This window comes from Elephas maximus, chromosome 9, assembly GCF_024166365.1.
Source record: "Elephas maximus indicus isolate mEleMax1 chromosome 9, mEleMax1 primary haplotype, whole genome shotgun sequence".
Taxonomy (NCBI): domain Eukaryota; kingdom Metazoa; phylum Chordata; class Mammalia; order Proboscidea; family Elephantidae; genus Elephas; species Elephas maximus.
The window spans coordinates 36,557,308-36,576,009 of record NC_064827.1 but is presented as its reverse complement, the minus strand read 5'-3'; the positions used below and the strand labels follow the sequence as shown (position 1 = coordinate 36,576,009).

Genomic DNA, 18,702 nt, shown 5'->3' with positions numbered 1-18,702 from the left:
TAAAAAAAAAGTTGGTAGGTTAGATTTCATCAAAATTAAGAACTTTGCTCTAGGAAAGATTCTCGTTAAGAGAATACAAAGACAAGCTACAAACTTGGAAAATTTGCAAATCACATAACTGCAGAGAACTTGTATCCAGAATATATAAATAACTCTTCAACACTCAGCAGTGAGAAAGCAAACAACCAGTGAAAATAATGGGCAAAAGATTTGAATAGCTGCTTCACTAAAGAGAATATGCTGATGGCAAATGAGTAGATGTACAGGTGTTTAACATCTTTAGGCATTAGCACAACGCATATTAAAACTATAATGACATGCTACTACACACTCATTAGAATGACTGAAATAAAAAGTACTGACAAAATAAGGCTGGTGAAGATGCAGAGCAACTGGAATTCTCATGTTGCTGGTGGCAATGCAGAGTAGTGTGGCTTACCTGGAAAACATTTTGACAGTCTCATATAGAGTTAAACATGCATTTGCCATGTGATCAACCCTAGAGAAGTAAAAACTTATTTTCACACAAGACCCTGGACTGGAATGATTATAGCCCCTTTATTTATAATTGCCGCAAACTGGGAGGAGGGAGGGAACCCAAAGGTCCATCAGCAGTTTAATAAATAAATGGTGGTATATCCGTAAATTGGAATACTACTCAGTAATGAAAAAGACCAAATTATTGATACGTGCAACCACTTGGATGAATTTCGAAAGCTGGATGAAAGAATAAGCTTCCAAAGGTCACATTTGATGATTCCATTTACATGACATTCTCAGGCATAGCTATAGTGATGACAAACACTCTCAGGAGTGAGCGGAGAGTGTGACTATCTATGGATAGCATGAGAGAAATTTTTTTTGGAATAATGCGACTCTGTTCTGTATCCTGTTTGTGCTGGTGGTAACGCGAATCTATATACGTTTAAACTCCTAAAACTGTACATCAAAATAAATCAGTTTTCTGGTGTTCTAATTAAAAAGATAATAAATAGAAAAAACAAAGTATTAATAAAGATAAAAGCAGCAGTGAATGAATTAGAAGCCAGAAAATGATGGACTTACAAATTTAAGAGCCGTGCTTTGAAAAAGAAATAAAAAATTAGTTAACTTGTTTAAAAAAGTGGCAGAAAGAAGTGATGTCTTTTCCCACAATTAGACATGTCTTTATCTTATGAACACTTTGGGTGGTTAATATGTGTTTACCATGTTGGGCATTGTGTTAAGTGTTAGGGGTATCAGTGCAAATAATTCACTGTCCTTGTCCTGAAGAGCTGGGTGGTTAAAGGAGTGTGATTATTAATCATATCTTATTCAGAGATCCTATCACTACCCTTACATGCTTATTATGAAATACTTGTTAAATTCAAAATAGTATATTTACATTACGAAGCATAATAATAAAATAAACCCACATGCACCCCCCATCCAATTTAAGTTCTAAAAGATTATGATTACATTTGTATCTGCTTGTTTTGTAGAAGTTTAGGTCAATAGTAAAAACACTTGCATCAAATAACTGGAAATAAGTGAAGTAAGATGCTCTTCTGAAAAATAAACACATGTATGGTAGACAGAATACTGTAATGACTCCTCACACACAAAAATATTAACATCCTATTTCCCAGAACCTATGAATCTGTTAACATATATGACAGAAGGGACTTTGTAGATGTGATCAAGGATCTGGAGATGAGAAGAGTATCCTGGATTATCCAAGTGGGACCAATGTATTACAGGGATCCCTATAAGAGGGAGGCAAGAAGGTCAAAGGCAGAAAAAGGTGATGGGATGATAGAAGCAGAGGTTGGAGTAATATGCTTTGAAAATGGATGTGGATCCATGAGCCAGGGAGTGTAAACAACCTATAAAAAAAAAAAAAAATAGAAACTGGAAAAGACAAAGAAATGGATTCTCCCCAGGATCCTCTAGAAGGAATGCAACACTGCTTGTGTCTTGATCCTAGCCCAGGAAGACTCAATTTGGACTTCTGATCTCCAGAACTATGAGGGAATAAATTCATGTTGTTTTAAGCTACTGTTTGTGGTAATTTGTTATGGTAGCCATAGGAGAAAACTAACCCAACATACTTGATTAAAACCTAGACATAAGCCAAAGTTACTGATTGATTTGCTAAGGCCACGTAGGTATTTTCTTGGACCTAAACAAGATTTAAAAAAACTTTGAAATGGTTTCCTGCATTTAAACCTAACAATATAACACTAAAAACTGGATATTTAAGTTGTTTATAAAGTCATATTAAGTGATTATTCCTGGGAGAGCAAAAAATTAGTTGGAGTTGAGGGCGCTTGCTCTCTTTTTGTATGGCAGGCATATTTTGCTGTGCTACAGGGTAATGCACTGGCCTGAATGTTTGGTGTACGAAATGCCTGTAAAATGAGACATGTATTGAAGAGAAAATACATAAAAGCCAAAGGTTGGCCTTTAAAACAATTTTCCCTTTGTTAGCTTCTTAGCAGGTTTACCTTCTCATCCTAATTTTAACGAACAAAAATAGTTTTAATAACATAGAGAGATCTGTGTTAGTAAAAATCCATGAAAATTTTGACAGTTTCTTTCAGTGCTACCTGTGCTCCTTTATTATAGTTTTTATCAGAATCTGTAAAGTGACAGTATTCAGTATAAGATGTGCGCATGTGTGTATGTAGTATATCATACACCCTGCGTATATTAACCGTCCCTGGGTGGTGTAACGGTTAGGAAGTTAGCAGCTGAGTGCATTAACCATTTCCACCTCCCAGGGACTTTTTATACCCCCTTAAAGATTTTAAGGTACAGAAATACACACAAATGTTTATGCACAAGTAAAAAAAAAAATCTAAAATTCTCTTTACAGTTTTATCTCCTCACGTTGTCACCTTTATATGTTTAAATTCTGTTTATCCTTTAAAGTTGGCGTTCAAATGCAGGTTTTTTAGCCAAATTTCCTGATCTCTACTGCTGTTTAAAAGATTATTTGCCTACTTTTATTTTACCTTACAGTAGTTTTTTGTTTTTTACTACCAAAAATAATACCAAGGAAGCAGTAGTTATAAGAAATTATTGAGAGTGGGCTACCTTCAAACTTTAAATGAATGAATAGATGTTAACTTTATAACAATTTCAGTAGGAATGAGATTTAGCAACTATGAAGATATAACATGTACAGTTTCTAAATACCTTCAGTTTAACAAGTGTGAGATTATATTGTGGGTAATCTGAAAACGTCAGTATCTGTAATTTTGCAGTGTTTTAAAACTACTAAGAATTGTGACAAGATTTGCAAATGTTACAGATGAAGATGAATTACTTAATGAGAACAATAATTTTAAGTAAATAATATGGAATTAGAGTGCTATCTCCATTTGGAGATGGACTGGGAGAAACTTATAACTAAAATAGCACAAAAAATAAGAACAGCTATTAGCTTGACCTATAACATTATATAATTGTGCTATAAAGAATGTGTTTATAAGGAAATTTAAGTCTTGAATAATGCAGTAAAATAATCAGGATTGAGGTTTTTTTTTTTAATACATAAAGAATGAAAGTACAAACACTTTAGGGAGGTATCAGCAATATTTTAGAATTGCTCTCTTTATGAATTTTAAATTAATGTGCTTTTAGTGAATGATATAGAGGGAGTTGTCAGTGAAAATGAGGCTGCATTTCTCTGTAGGTAATTAGTAATGTTGGGGTAATGAAGCAGTTCCTGTCTGAATGTACCGGAACTCGTGCCCTAGCCTCTGCCACTTTCCTATCAGAAGATGGACATGTTCTAAATTGGTTTTTATCAAATTCTAATTTTTAATGATTAACCTTTTTTTAAAATCTGGATACTTCTAAATAGGCCTTAGAGATTCACATAATATTTATAAAGAACCATTTTGTTTTCACTGGACTATTTAAATATCTAAGGTAATTTACGTGGAAACCCTGGTGGAGTAGCAGTTAAGTGCTACGGCTGCTAACCAGAGGGTTGGCAGCTTGAATCTGCCAGGCACTCCTTGGAAATTCTGTGGGGCAGTTCTACTCTGTCCTATAGGGTTGCTGTGAGTCGGAATCGACTCGACAGCACTGGGTTTTTTTTGCTGGGTAAGGTAATTTATAGTGAATTGTTTTGTGAAGTGAAAACTTCTTTTGTAAGACTTATTTTAAAATTGCCATGTAAGTTGTCCCTTTTGTAAATTGGAGCCCTTGTTGGCGCAGTGCTTAAGAGCTCAGCTGCTAACCAAAAGGTCGGCAGCTAGAATTCACCGCCTGCTTCTTGGAAACCAGTTTTCTCCTGTCCTGTAGAGTCACTGAGTCAGGATCCACTTGAAAACAATGACTTTGGTTTGGGATTTGGGTTTTGTAAATCTCAAGTATGAGTAGTTTTGTTTAAAATGAAGTACATGGGTATTCTTGAAATGTAAAATGGTTGAAAGGAGCAAGTTGGGGGTCAAATAGTTACTTATTACTATTTATAATATACTGGTTACTAGTTATATTATGTTAAACTTTAGTACATTGTTATAATTATGTTTCTTAAGTAGTCTACCAGTTATTCCGTGCTTCAGAACCGGAAATTTCCTCTGTACTGCTGTTTATAGTCGGTTAGGCACTGAGGAATGATAGAATAAAATAAACCATACTACGTAAATGTAGGGGATTTAATGATGATGGAGCCTTGAAATAGGGTGTTTGTTCTTGAAAATATTGGGCTGTTCTTTTGGTTTGCTCAATTGTAGTCTTATCAAGAGTAACAACCAGAGTTGTGTATACAACCGTTTTTCTATTGCAGGACTCTACCAATTATGTCTGGTAGAACTCTGTGGCAGGTGTGGAGTTTTTGTATGTATAAGTAACTTTCAAAGGGCAGTGATATTTAGCCATACCCTAAACTCTGTCAGTAAGTTTCAACAAAAGTGAACTTGTTGGAAATAAGAGTTCTTCATAAACTCCTATTGTTAAACTTAAAAGAAATAAAGTATTTGAGTAAAACCTATAGTGCGCTGGAGCACTGAATATATGAGTAGCATAAACCTGCCATACATAATTAAACGTTTTTTATCAATGGATACAAGAACCGGCCTCAGGTAGACCTGAGACCTGCTGGCCTTGTTGGGGATAATACATTTAGGAAGTTGACCTTTGATTTATCCAACTCACACAACCACTTTGGAATGTACGGGATTGTTTTGTACCAGTTACTTTTTTTGTTTGTTTAACTCTTTATTATGGAAACTCAACACAAAAGAGGATAGTATATTGAGTCCTTGCATACCTATTACTTAGTATATCCCATTCCATACTATTTTAACCCCCCTCAACTTCTCCCACTCTGATTACTTTAAAGCATACCTTGACCAAGTTACTTTTAAATGGTGAGCAGATAGGCACTTCCCCAGAATCACTAAAACATTCCTAATAATGGGAGGAATTGAATCTCTGAGGTCCTAGATGGGATGGATCTTCACTCCATTCAGGTCATATGATTTTCACTCTGTGTTTCTGTGGGGACCTTTGAGAACTTGGGATAATTTACTTTTTGTTACTAAAAATGTCAAGCATATAGAAAGGTAGATAACACTATAATGAATCTCATATACTTGTTGCTTAGATCTAACAGTTATAGTACTTTTCCCTATTTGCTTCATCTTCTTTTTTTAAAACTATTTTAAAGTCAGTAACAGATATCTTGATTCTAAGTTCTTATGTTTGCATTTCTAGAAAATAGAGACATTTTCCCACATAGGCATAATACCATTATAACACTTAACAAAATTAGCAATAGTTCACTAATATGTGATAGCCATTTCATATTCAAATTTTCCCAGATGTCCCAAAAAGGTATTTTTCCAGGTGATGTCTTTAAAACAGAATACAAGTGAAGTCTTCACATTGCATTTGGTTATGTCTCTTTAAGTCTTTTTTCATCTAGAACTGTCTTAGCTTCCTTTTTTTTTTTATTAATGATTTTGACTTGTTGAGGAAACTAGGTAAGTTGTCATAGAATGTCTCACCTGCTGGCTTTATCAGATTGCTTCTGCTTCGTCCTGGTGTTTGATTTGTTCCTACATGCTCTGATTTTTCCCAGAAGCTGGAAATTATTTATTTTTAAAATTAATAAGTATAGTATTTTATTGCTGTTCTAACAAATTAACACTTAGTGGTTTTAAACACCACATATTTATTTTCTTACAGTTCTGAAGGTTAAAAGCCAAAATCAGTTTCATTGGGCTAAAGTCAGGATGTCAGCAAGGCTGATTCTTTCTAGGGCTTTGAACCAGGTCGAACTGGTTTGGTCATGGCCGATGAAGCAAAAGCAGAACAGACCCAAATTTTTAAAATTGGGGTGATCCAAAACCATAACTGAAATGGAAAAAATTATAGGCCAAAGCCCTGGAATGGGAGACTTGGAAGAAGCGTAAGTGAGCCCTTTCGGGAACCTGATGTGTGAGACTGGATTATTGCCAGAATTGAGGAAAGTGACACACACTCATAGTGGCAGGGTCGGCTGCCATCTTTGAGCAGCGCATGGCTCTTTCTGACTCTGCAAAATCTGACCGGCAAGAGATTTGATTGCTCTGCAACGTGTACACTGCCCTTGTTTTCAAATAGGGAGATTAGGTTTCTAGCAGGGCTTTAACCTGTAATTTTTCTGTTCTGGTTCAGATAAAGCCACTGTAAACATTAGCGTACAAGTTTTTGTATGAACATAGGTTTTCTATTTCACTTGGGCAAGTACTTAAGAGTGGGGTTACTGGCCATATAGTAAGTGTATGTTTAACTTTCTAAGAAACTGCCAAAGCATGTTCTGCAGTGGCTAGACCGTTCTGCATTCCTACCAGCTATGTATGAAAGCTCCACTTTGTTCGGCATCCTAGCTGATACTATGTATGAAAATTCCACTTGTCAGTTGTTCTAATTTTAGCTATCTTAATATATGTATAGTGGTACTTCACTGTGATTTTCGTATGTGATTATTTGCCATCCATATATCTTCTTTGGTGAAGTGACTTCATTTCTTACCTATTTTAAAAAATTGGGTTATCTCACTGTTATGATTTCATAGTTCTTTATATATTCTAGATACAAGTCCTTTATGTGTAACTTGGAAATACTTTCTTCTAGTCTGTGTCTTGGTTTTTCATTTTCTTAACAGTATTTTTGGAAGAGCAGAAGTTCTTAATTTGGTGAACTATAATTTATTTTTATTTATAGATCATGTTCTTGATATCATATCTAAGAAATCTTTGTTTAACTTAGACTCTCAAAGACTTTTCCTGTGTCTTATATGATTTTGTAGATTTACAATTAGGTCTTTGATCAACTTTGAGTTAATATTTGTATGTGGTGCAAGATACAGATTGAGAATCATGTTTATATAGATAGTTGTATTGGCACCATTTTTTCAAAAGACTATCATTTATCCACTGGATTGTCTTTGCACCTTTGTTAAAAATCAGTTGACCGTATATGTCTGGGGCTATTTTTGGACCGTATTCTGTTCCATTAATCTATATGTTTATCCTTTCTCCAATACCATGTTGTCTTGGTTTCTGTAGCTTTGTTATCTTGAAATCCAGTAGTTTGCATCCTCCAACTTTGTCTCTTTTCTTTTTTCCGAAATTGTTTTGGCTACTCTAGTTTCCTTGCCCATCTCCTATTTTTAAGATAGGCTGGCTTCAGGCAGTCTCTGTTGTTTAATTCCAGGAGTGTGGAGAGAATTGGGGGTTGTTCTTTTGTGATGTCATTTTACCTGCTTCTCTGTCAGCTGACTTTTATCAAAATGGGAAGAATCAGGCTGTGCTTGGTTCTGTTTCCTTATTTTTCTATTGAGACATCTTTGAGTGTTTTTCATTTGGAAAGAAACTGACTTTTTTTTTCCTGTTTAGAATTATTTAAAATCTTTAGTAATACATGTGTGATTGTTCTTAAGTTCCACAAACCTCCCAATGTATTACTCTATTAAAAAAAAAAAAGCACTGAGTTGCAAGAAAGGATTGTGAGTGGATAATAGTATTTGAGGGAAATGAAGGAAAGTTGGACTGGTGATGACTTGAGACCCTAAACTCTGAGGATAGATCTAGGGCTCTGTTATAATCCAGGGCCAAGCTTGCAAATTAAGCTGCATTCAAAAAGAAGGGGCACTGCAGATGGAGGAAGGAAATTAGAAAATAAAAATAAGGGTTTTTTTTTTTTTTTTAATGGAAAGGAGCACAAAGGTCATAAGAAGATTCTTAACCCAGACCAGCTTTGGCACAGTCTGTTTTCTTCTCTCTCTCTTTTCCTCTCCTCTGTCTCTGTCTTTGTATCCCTTTCCCTGTCTCCCTGTCTTCTCCTATCTTCTCTTTCTACTCTCCTCTCCAGTTGTTTTAAAATTCTTACATAGTTTTAAAATGATTGATAGAAATGTTTAAATGTCATTTGAGTGTAAATTGCAATTTCTTTAACTTTCCTAACTCTTGCACCTAGTTTGTCTTATTTGCTAGTAGCTATTTTTTTACTTTCATAAAGCTAGAAATAAAAATGTATCATATGTGCATGCTGTAGTTTTCTTAAACTTGAATACACTTCTTTTTTTCGCAAATACATCACCTTTCATGCTATTTAATGAATTTAAATCACATCAGAGAACTTTGAACCCATATGATAATTTTAATTATAAAGTCTACATCTTGGAAAAATCAGCTAGTATAGATTTTAAAATTTTACACTATTTCTGGGATTTTTTTCAACTTCTGATAATACTGGTATAAAAACATCTGGCTTTTCACTTTTCAGCCACAGGGTGGTGTCCTGTACCTACTCTTTGAAATTCTCTGTGGTGACTTTCTTCATCAGCCTGCTCAAACCCAGCTTGAGATAAAATAGAATGTTATAGAAGTTCTCATTGGGTACCAAAATAAATTGTTTCTAACAGCAAATAGTCTTTAAACCTGTTGCTATCGAGTGGATTCCAACTCATAGGGACCCTATAGAAGAGCCTATTTTACTTAAAGGAGCTTCAAGGGACTTTCACAGAGAAGCTAGTTTTACTGCATTGTTACTAATTAAAAAAAAAAAATGGTAATAATTCCAAACTCATTACAATATTCCAAGAATAAGAATAGTACAGAAAATTCATATACCCTTTATCTGGATTTACCAATTAACATTTTATTACTTTTGCATACACACTCTTCATGTATATGTATGTATATTTTTTCTGAAACATTTGATGGTAAGTAACATACATCATGGCATTTACCCCTGAATACTACATTGTGTTTTTCGTAAAGACAGAGGTATTCTACCTATAACCACAGTATAGTTGTCAACCTCAGTAAATTTAGCCTGATACAATACTTCTATCCAGTCTACCATCTATGTTTCAATTTGTCATTTGATTCAATAATGTTCTTTATAACATTTTCCTCCTCTAGTTCAGCAGTCTCAGGTGTGCTTGTACATTTAATTGTCATGTCTCTTTAGCCTCCTTTAACCTGAAATATTTCCACAAACTTGCCTTTTATAACATTACCATTAAAAAAAAAACAAACAAACCCTTCTTTCTCTTTTAATAGAATATTCCTTATTTTCATTTTGGGTTTGTCTGATGTTTCTTAAACGTAGGTTTTACATTCTCAGCTAAAATATTACATATGTCGTGTCCTCAGAACTTCATGTACGGTCCACCTGACTTTTGCTGGGGATGTCACATTATGTTTTTGTTGGAGCAATTTCTTTGTAAATTTAGATGTGTGTGTTTAGAGGAAGGACGAAGTGCTTTTCAAGGATGTGTAAGTGTAAACATTTTTTTCTACAGAAAGGTGCTTCGAAATAGATTAATGCTCCCAGTAGGTGAAATCTAATTTGACTGCAAGGCTTGAGGTAACACACTGAAACTTTATTCCTTGCAAAGCTCTTAATATAGTGTGTTGGCATTTAATCTGTCCCTGGATTTTCAAGGAGCATTGTCGATATCCTCCTTGGGATCTGCCAATTAATTATTCTGGTGAAAAAATAAAAGAGCAGGTGACATTAGAAATAAGTATAAAAAACGGAGACATCTGAATTACAAATCTCTCAGATGTCATAATTAATACAAAGTCCAAATTATTTTATAGTGTGTTTGAGTTCCTGCTTAAATTAGTAAAATTTTAATACAAAATAAAGATCAAAGTGCCGGTATGTTGACTGCGAAGAATATGGTAACCTAAAATAAATGATCACAAATCTTTTCTTTTTTTCCCCTCTTTCATTATTTCAGTTGTTTGCTACTGTTAACTGGGTAGAAATAGTTTTATGAGTAGAAAAATTTCCTAAATATATCAAGTGTAGTGGTTTTAGAGTATGTATAAAACTTCTTGGAAGGTTAGATACTACGAAACTAGTAGAAAATAGTCACCGGTCTCGCTTGAATAGTTGAAATTAATTGATTAGTTGAGTTTTTAGCTGAAAAGTATTTGTGACATGTAACACCCTCTAAGCGCCTGAGTTTAGTTTGTAGCTCTGTTGCAGAACATGATGAATCAAAACTTTCTTTGGGCATGATCTTACGCTTGATCCGTTTACTTGGATGGCATATGTATATAAAAAATGCATTTCCCACAGACTGTAGACATCAGAGCATTTGAGGTATGAAATTACATGAATATAAAATAATTTGAATGCTGAAGTGCCCATTAAATTCAACAGTCGAACTTGAAAAATTATTGGATACTGCTGTGCGTTGTGATTTCTCTCATCAGCTACCCTGCAGAGTATTAGAAGGGGAAAAAAATTACCTCTGTCTTCCTTCCAAGTTTGCCTCTTGATTTTACAAAGAAGTGCACCATTTAAATTGGCTGCTGCTGCTGCTTCTGACACTTGTGTACATGTTTCTGTATTTCCACAGTGCACCAAATGCTACTCTGGGGGCTTAGAAGAATTCAGTGTGTCTTTCCAAATGCCTAACTGAATTCTAGGAACGTGGACAGTAAATAGTATTTGGTTTAATGTAGCTTCAAAAATTGTTTTTCTTTCTTTTCATTCCTCAGACAAGACATGTGTATAGATTCTACTTCATCCCTGAGGGAGAACAAGCAACCTGAAGGTTTAGAATTAAAACAAGGTATGGATTAAGTACTTAATTTTTGTATAACACTTACCTGAAATTCAGAAGCATTTTAACAATAATACATTTTCACAGTGTTCTAATTCACTTCCACTTTACAGAGAGGGAAAAAGAACCATTTATTTGGTCCAAGATCAAAAGAGTCAAGAACACATTCTTTCATTCATGATTCCTTAAGCCACTAGAACCTATCTCAGTAATGTATAGTGGCTGATTCTCCGAGAAAGTTGTCATCGTGAATAATTTTAGTTCAGCAATCTCTACTACAGATCTTAACTGCAGAATATTGAAGATATGTTATCTGGGTAACTTTAGGTTGTATATGGAAAAAAGTCATAAATTTTATAGGATAACTTTTTTCCCTTTTTTTGCAGAGATATTTTATCCTTGCTTACTTTCTACTTATTGTTTTCTCTAAATCAGTAGTTTTTGACAGTACCATCTAGCAGAAGTGAAGTGGTAATTTGTAATTTATTAGAACCAAGTTAGATTAATAGGGCTAATCTCCTAAATGTCTTTTTTGTTTCTTCTCATGCCTAGTAGGAAAAATTGAAAGTATAATAAATTTTTATTAGTTACTGAAATGCCACCTCACATTTTTCCATTTTCCTGATAAAATTAATTTAGAGGAGTAAGAACCTGTTGCTGCCAAGAGGGTTGTGCTTTCTATTGAGTAAGCAACTAATCTTTGATATCTTAGAATAGTTTCTCTAAAACCTGAGTCATAAGAACATATTTGGTATAGAAAAGGAGGTCACCTGTTTACTTAGGCAGAATTTTCCCCCACTGTGGTCTGTTACTAATGTTTAATTAACAAAGTGAAAAATAAAATTGGGTAATTATTTTTGAGATTGGTTCAATTTATATGTGGGGAGAACAAACTCTAGATTTTTCTGTAGTTCTCGTTTATGTACTATGGGGCTTATAGATACTTCTGATGATTTTGGGAATTCCCATGCTTTTCAGAAGTCCTGTTATGTTAGTCTCAGAAATAGCTTGACAAAATTATGTCTTTGTGCTCTGATGACTTCTGAATACTGCCCACGTACATAAACTCAGATTCATAGTTTCATTTACATATATTTGTCATATATATATAAATTCCTGCTAAACATAAGTCATTTTCATATATTATAGTCATAGTCGTATCCTTAGTTCAATTCTGTTATATCACTATGCATATTGGACAACACTGCTATTTTTTTTCCTTTGATTCTACTCTTTGCCTCAAATGAGCAGGCTATAATGTGCAGGGTACACTGTTATTATATTTTTACTCAAATAATACTTGCCTTCTATGTTTGTTTGTCAACCGCCCCATCTGCCCACAAGGTATTTTTATAAGTGCTGCCGTGCCAATTTTTTTTACATGTTGATGTGAAAAAAAAATTAGCCCATTTATTAAAGTACCTTCCTGGGGGAGGGTGGAGTTGGCAAACTAATGTAGAAGGTGGGCGTTATTTACGTAAAATACGGGAGATCATTTGGGGAAGGAAGAATATCATATAAAATATAGAAAAAGCTAGAATGTGCAGGTTAATCCCAGTTCCTTAGGAAAAAAGGAGTGGAGGCAATATTTTACGAATTAGCCAGTGCTGCCCTCTAAGGGAAGGTGTTTTTCTACTCCCATATACTACCAGTTACAGCAGTTGCCGTGGAGTCGGTGTCAGCTCCCGGCAGCCCCACGTCTGTCAGCGTAGACTTGTGTTCCATATGTACAGCGCCTGGTATTAGAGTTCTTAGAATTCCCTTCCCAGTGTCAGCCTGTTTTGCTGCAATTTCCTTATGGTAACTCCAGTCATTTGAAAATGAGCCATGGGGGCAGAGGGAGAACAAATGACCTGAGATGTCACAAAGCCCACACCTTTATGCACAGGAGCCTATAGACAACCCTCAGGTTCTCAATCAGGCATCAGAAATATCAAGGACACACTCTGATGGCATCAATAATGTCAACAAGCAGAGGTGAGAAAACAAGACCAAAGTGCAGCAGTACTGCTATGCAATATAATAATTCACGCTCATGTGGTGACTAAATCTGTAGGAAGTGGTTAAATTGTCAGTTCTTGTGTTTAATAAAGCAGGGAAATAGATACAGGTTTTTAGAAAAAAGGTCTATAAAAATGATTAAAGTGCAAAAGGTTTTGTTGCATAATAGAATAAACATAAATTATATAGAAAATTCATTATGTAGAATATCATCCAGATAAATACTAATTTAGCTGAAATCTGAACCAGACAGTAACTTGCTTGGAGTTGCCCAGGAATCTGAGGTCCAATAAGACAGAAAAACCTTAGTAGGCTCAATGAAGATGATTGCCTTTTTTCTGAATGAATAAATACTGTCTATTTTTACTCTGCAAAACTTTAAAAATCAATTTAGTATTTATTATCTGTAACTTTTCTTTCATAAGTAGCTATTCTTGCTCATAGTGAGAGCCATAACAATGGAACATATAATGCTCCTTGTGAATATATTCTGTCATTTTATTTAATGGCTTGACCATTTAAAAACATGCATCTAAGCTTTTTTAAGCTTATTTCGTACTAAAATAAACCATTGTTCAGTAGGCCAATGCATAAAGCAACACTGAATTTTCCTTCAGAATAAAGTAATCATGTTACATGACATATTATTAGTATATGATAAAAAAAAAAAAACCCATTGCCATTGAGTCAATTCCAACTCATAGTGACCCTATAGGACAGAGTAGAACTGCCCCATACAGTTTCCAAGGAGCGCCTGGTGGATTTGAATCGCTGACCTTTTGGTTAGCAGCCATAGCTCTTAACCACTATTCTACGATGGTTTCCCAGTATATGATAAAAAAACCAAACCCAATGCCGTCGAGTCAGTTCTGACTCATATGAGTCCCAGTATATGATAGTGACCAAAAAAAACCAAACCCATTATCTTCGAGTCGATTCCGACTCACAGAGACCCTATAGGACAGAGTAGAACTGTCCTATAGGGTTTCCAAGGAGTTCCTCATGGCTTCGAACTGCCAACCTTTTGGTTATAGGTTATGTAAGTTACATTTTCAGTTTTTTTCAGCTTCCAAAATACTCAGATATTGAGAAATGGTAACTATGAATTAGTTAAATTGACATTGGCATTTCTTTGTCTAGTACTGGTTGCATTTGTCTTGACAGAAAATACCATTTATGAAACTGGCAGTATTGAAGATGAGTATCGGATTGTAAACTAATTTCTACAACAATTTAATATTGAACTGATAACTACAGAACTTCTTCACTGTGCAAACATTATTTAAATGTAAATAGAATCTGTTGGTTTTTTGATTGGTACTATAGTAAAAAGAAACTCTTGTTAGGATTAGTTTCCTAAATCATTCATTTTAAGCCACGGGCAGCTGTATAAGAAACATTGGTTATGTTTTGCTCTTTAATATTGCTGTGTTTTTGTGTACATATGCAAGTTCACGTGTGAAAGCCTGAGATTGTAGGTCAGTTTCCTGAAGGATTTCAGAGCTGTGTCATTAAAAAAAAAAAAAAGTGATGGTTAATTAGAAATTTCCTAAATTAGTCATTGTGTTGTAGTTAAAAATGAAAGCTGCTATTTGTCTGGTGTATTTTATATATAGAAAATATTTTAAAAATATCAAACAAATTTCTGCTAATCTTAATGAATCCTCTTCTTACAGACTTTTTTTTAAAAAAAAGAATGTAAATTTACTCAGGACGTTAAGCAATATTAAAATATTGGTCTATATTTAAATTGTTGCTTTGAAGGTTACAACTAGAGATATGCATATGTTTGCAAATTGTTCTCCCTTGTAACATCAAGAATTAAGTTCTCATGTTTTCATTCCTTCTTGGAAGTTTTCATAAGTAATTAAAAAAAATTATGCATGAGAAATAGCTGAGGGAAGTGTGGTTTAAGAGTTATGGTTTATAGCAGTCATTTAAAAATATTTGAAGGGCTGTGAAATGGTAGAGGGATAGGCTTTTTCCATGTGGCTTATGAGAATAAAAATAGGGCTAGTAAACAGGTGTTATTTCAAATATTCAAAAGTATCAGAAAAACAGTCATGTGCCGCCTTGAGAGTTGGGTTCCTATTACTGAAGGCATTCAGCTGTAGATTACATAAACAGCCACTTGGTGGTGCTGTTGTAGAGCTAATTCAAGCAATGCTTGGCTGTTGGGCCTTGATCTTGAAGGTAATTTCTAGCTGTCAGATTTTTTGAAGACCAATGCCTGGTGCAGTGTCTCCACTTGGGAGGGGTGTTTAATAATTGTTTTTGTAAATTGTTTAGTGGAAGCAGAGTGTAAGTATACAAAACCTTTTTTCTGTTGTCTCTACATTTTTTATCTAATGGGAAGAGAAAAGATGCTTGATTTAGCCTTTAAGCTGTGTGATGGGTGCTTGAAATTCATTCATTTGAATATAGTTATTAAAATATGTAATTATATAGTATATGAAATGATAGAAGTTAATAAGACATTTACTATATCTTATGCTGAATCTTTTCACATTAGATTTCTTCTGTAAAAAATACTTTCTTTTTAGGAGAGAGATATGCAGACACACTTGAAAAAACATGCACACAGAGTTTTGCTTTGTGTGAGACTCAAATCTTCCTACTTTAAAGAAAAAAATAATGTGGTTGCTTCCTGCAATTATATTTTGGCCTTCTAGCTCATCAGTTTTTTTTTTTTTTTTTAGCTCATCAGTTAGATAGTGAACGATAGCTTTAAAAATTACCTTGTTAACAAGAGCTTTAAGAAGTTGAAAGGTAGGCTTTAAAAATGGAAAAATGTTTGATTGCCAGTAGTTAAGCTATGTGGTGAAAACTGAGGGTAGGTATTTTCTGTGGTGGACTTTCAGCCTTTCAGACAAATGGTTACCAAAGTGTGATTGTGCATACGCCCTGGGGATGCAGGGGGAAGATACCACAACTCCTAAAATAAATGAAAAAATATATAAACATGATTATTTGTCCCTTTTAAAATTTCAAGTTATATATATATTATTGTAGTGGTGGAGCCCTGGTGGCATAGTGGTTAAAGAACTTGGCTGCAAACCAGAAGGTCAGCAGTTCCAATCTACCAGCCATTCCTTGGAAACCCTCTGGTGCAATTTCTAGTCTGTTCTGGAGGGTTGCTATGAGTCGGAATCCACTTGATGGCAAGGGTTTTTTTTTTTTTTTTTTAAGTGATAGTAGCACCAAACCAAAGCCAAACCCACTGCCCTTGAGTCGATTCTGACTCATAGCGACCCCATAGTGTTCCCAAGGCTGTAAATCTCTGTGGAAGCAGACTGCCACATCTTTCTTCTGCAGAGCCACTGGTGGTTTTGAACCGCTGACCTTTTGGTTAGCAGTCCAACCTTTTAACCACTGCATCCCCAAGGCTCCATACATATTGGTTTTGAGATGAATAAAAATATATATACTGGGGCAGGTACTTAATAAGGTTTTTACTGATAGAGTTGCATAAATAAAGAAATTTGAGAGTCCACTTTTTCAGGCTGTCATAAAGAATTGATGATGGCTGTAGCTTATTGATTTATCATTAAAAAAAAAGGTGTGATATGAGAGATTTTGCCATCATTAAGCAAAGATTTTAAATATAAAACTATGTGAGATAACAGAATCCATAAAGTGAGGGGTAAATAGAAAAGCCCAACTGATTTTTAGTCTTGCCATTATTGTTTTGAAGTACTGCAAAGATGGGTAAGTTGATGAATTAGAGTCAGAAAGAATGGAGAAATGACTATTCAGATAAAAAGGAATTGAGTTTTGCTGAATCTTCACAACTATAGTTGAAGGAATAAAAACAAGTTTTCAGAATTAAAAAGATAATGAGAAAAATACCATCAGAGACTATTGCATTGTAAAGAAGGAGGTGATAAAGATCATTAGCTAATTAAGCAGCATTCATAGGGCAGGAGGTTTATGTGACCACCATCTGCATATTGCCATACAAACCTCCGATTGGTGAAAGCTCTTTGCCTTTCGCATTTTTCCCTTTGAAGACCCAAATTGCAGTGCTGAGTGTTAGGGAAGGTGGGGGAGACCTAACAGAGTTACAGGGTTGCCTGGAGCTGGAAACAGAGAACCATAAGTACCACTGATCTGTTTTAAAAGTTTGTGTTTAATTCCTTTCCTACTAGCCCTTGCTTATCTCCTTGGCTGGCTTTAGCTTCTAAGCATGACCTTAAGTTCTTTAAAGGGTTTTTAAAAACTTGTTCTAGGGAAATGATGTCCAGTTCAGCAGTTGGTGAAGTAAAAAGAGATTGTGGTATAACTCTCAGTGGGACTTAAGAATTTACGTTTCTTTTCTCATTCCTTTGAGCTTTTTCACAAGTTATTACCAGCAAATGACCCCAAACAGGATCCTCCCAGGTTTTTAATTTGTCTCTTTCTTTAAGTAGTAGTTGAATGAAAGGGTGAAAATTACATTTTGTACGGCAGATTAGCGCATACTGTTTCTGTACCTTTTGAAGGCTCCTCTGCTGCTTTTAATTGTGACTTTTCTGAATTAAAAAAAAAAAAAGTTTACCGGCAAGGTTTTTGGATACATAATGACCTGTGTCTATTGAGAATAAAATTACAAAGGATTTGATTCATTATTGTGAGAGGAATGTTTATTTCCATGTTACTTTAAATGACGCCCATTTTAAACTTCTGGCCTGTGATGTCTTTCTAGGGCCCTAGACATGCTCCTAGGGCTGCGACTTCAGAGATTGCATGGTCCGGACCTGCAGTAGATGCTTGGGTCTTTGGAATAACACTGTGCTTCTCAGTCATTCTGTTCACGTCCAGTTCATTGGAAAACAGCCTCCTTATATAGAAGTGCTCCTACCAAAGGGAAGATAGTAGATGCTAGACTTGAATTCAGACTTTGTTGCCAATTTCTGAACTTTTTCCGTACACATTGCAGTCAGTGATTTAATTAGCAGTTTTGGTTGCCTTATCACGTAGTTGATACATATTGTTACATATTGAGCCTACAGAGAAATATTTATTTATTTTTAACACAGCCTTTTGAGTTCTGTCTCCTGCATCTTATTTAGGTGGATTTAAGGGACCCAGGGAGCCCTGGTGATGCAGTGGTTAAAGTGCTTGGCTGGTAACCAAAAGGTTGATGCTTTGAACCCCCCAGTTGCTCTGCTGGAGAAAGAGGTGGCAGCCTGCTTTCGTAAAGATTACGAAAGCCTTAGAAACTGTATGGGGGCAGTTGTCCTCTGTCTTGTAGGGTTGCTGTGAGTTGGAATCCACGCGATGGCAGTGGGTTTGATTTGGTGGGTCTAAGGGACCTACAGGAAGATATTGTCAAGAAGATACCGTCAGCTTGAGCTAAGTCAGTTCGTCATTCCAATCATTGAAGCTTCTGTGGTGGTTTTGATTCTGTTATGATTTAGAGGTAACATAGAATGTTTAAGTGTATGGATTTTGTAAATATACTTGGGTGTGAATTCTTATTTTGCCACATACTAGCTGTGTGAACTGGGGCAAGTTATGTAAACTCTCTGCTTCTCAGTTTCTTCATTTCTAAATGGGGTTAATAAATATAATTGCCTGTTATGTCAGTATAGGATTGTTGTTGTTGTTAGGTGTCGTCAAGTCGATTCTGACTCATAGCAACCCTGGGT

At 35.0% G+C, this 18,702-nt stretch overlaps 1 protein-coding gene across 1 annotated transcript in view; it reads left to right on the top strand.

Annotated features, from left to right (window-relative positions):
- CAAP1 (caspase activity and apoptosis inhibitor 1) overlaps positions 1-18,702 on the top strand; it is a 40,731-nt gene that overhangs the window by 14,324 nt on the left and 7,705 nt on the right. The window contains exon 5 of the mRNA XM_049895996.1: positions 11,007-11,080. Within this exon, the coding sequence (XP_049751953.1) occupies positions 11,007-11,080 (74 nt within the window). The remainder of the gene's footprint in view (positions 1-11,006; positions 11,081-18,702) is intronic.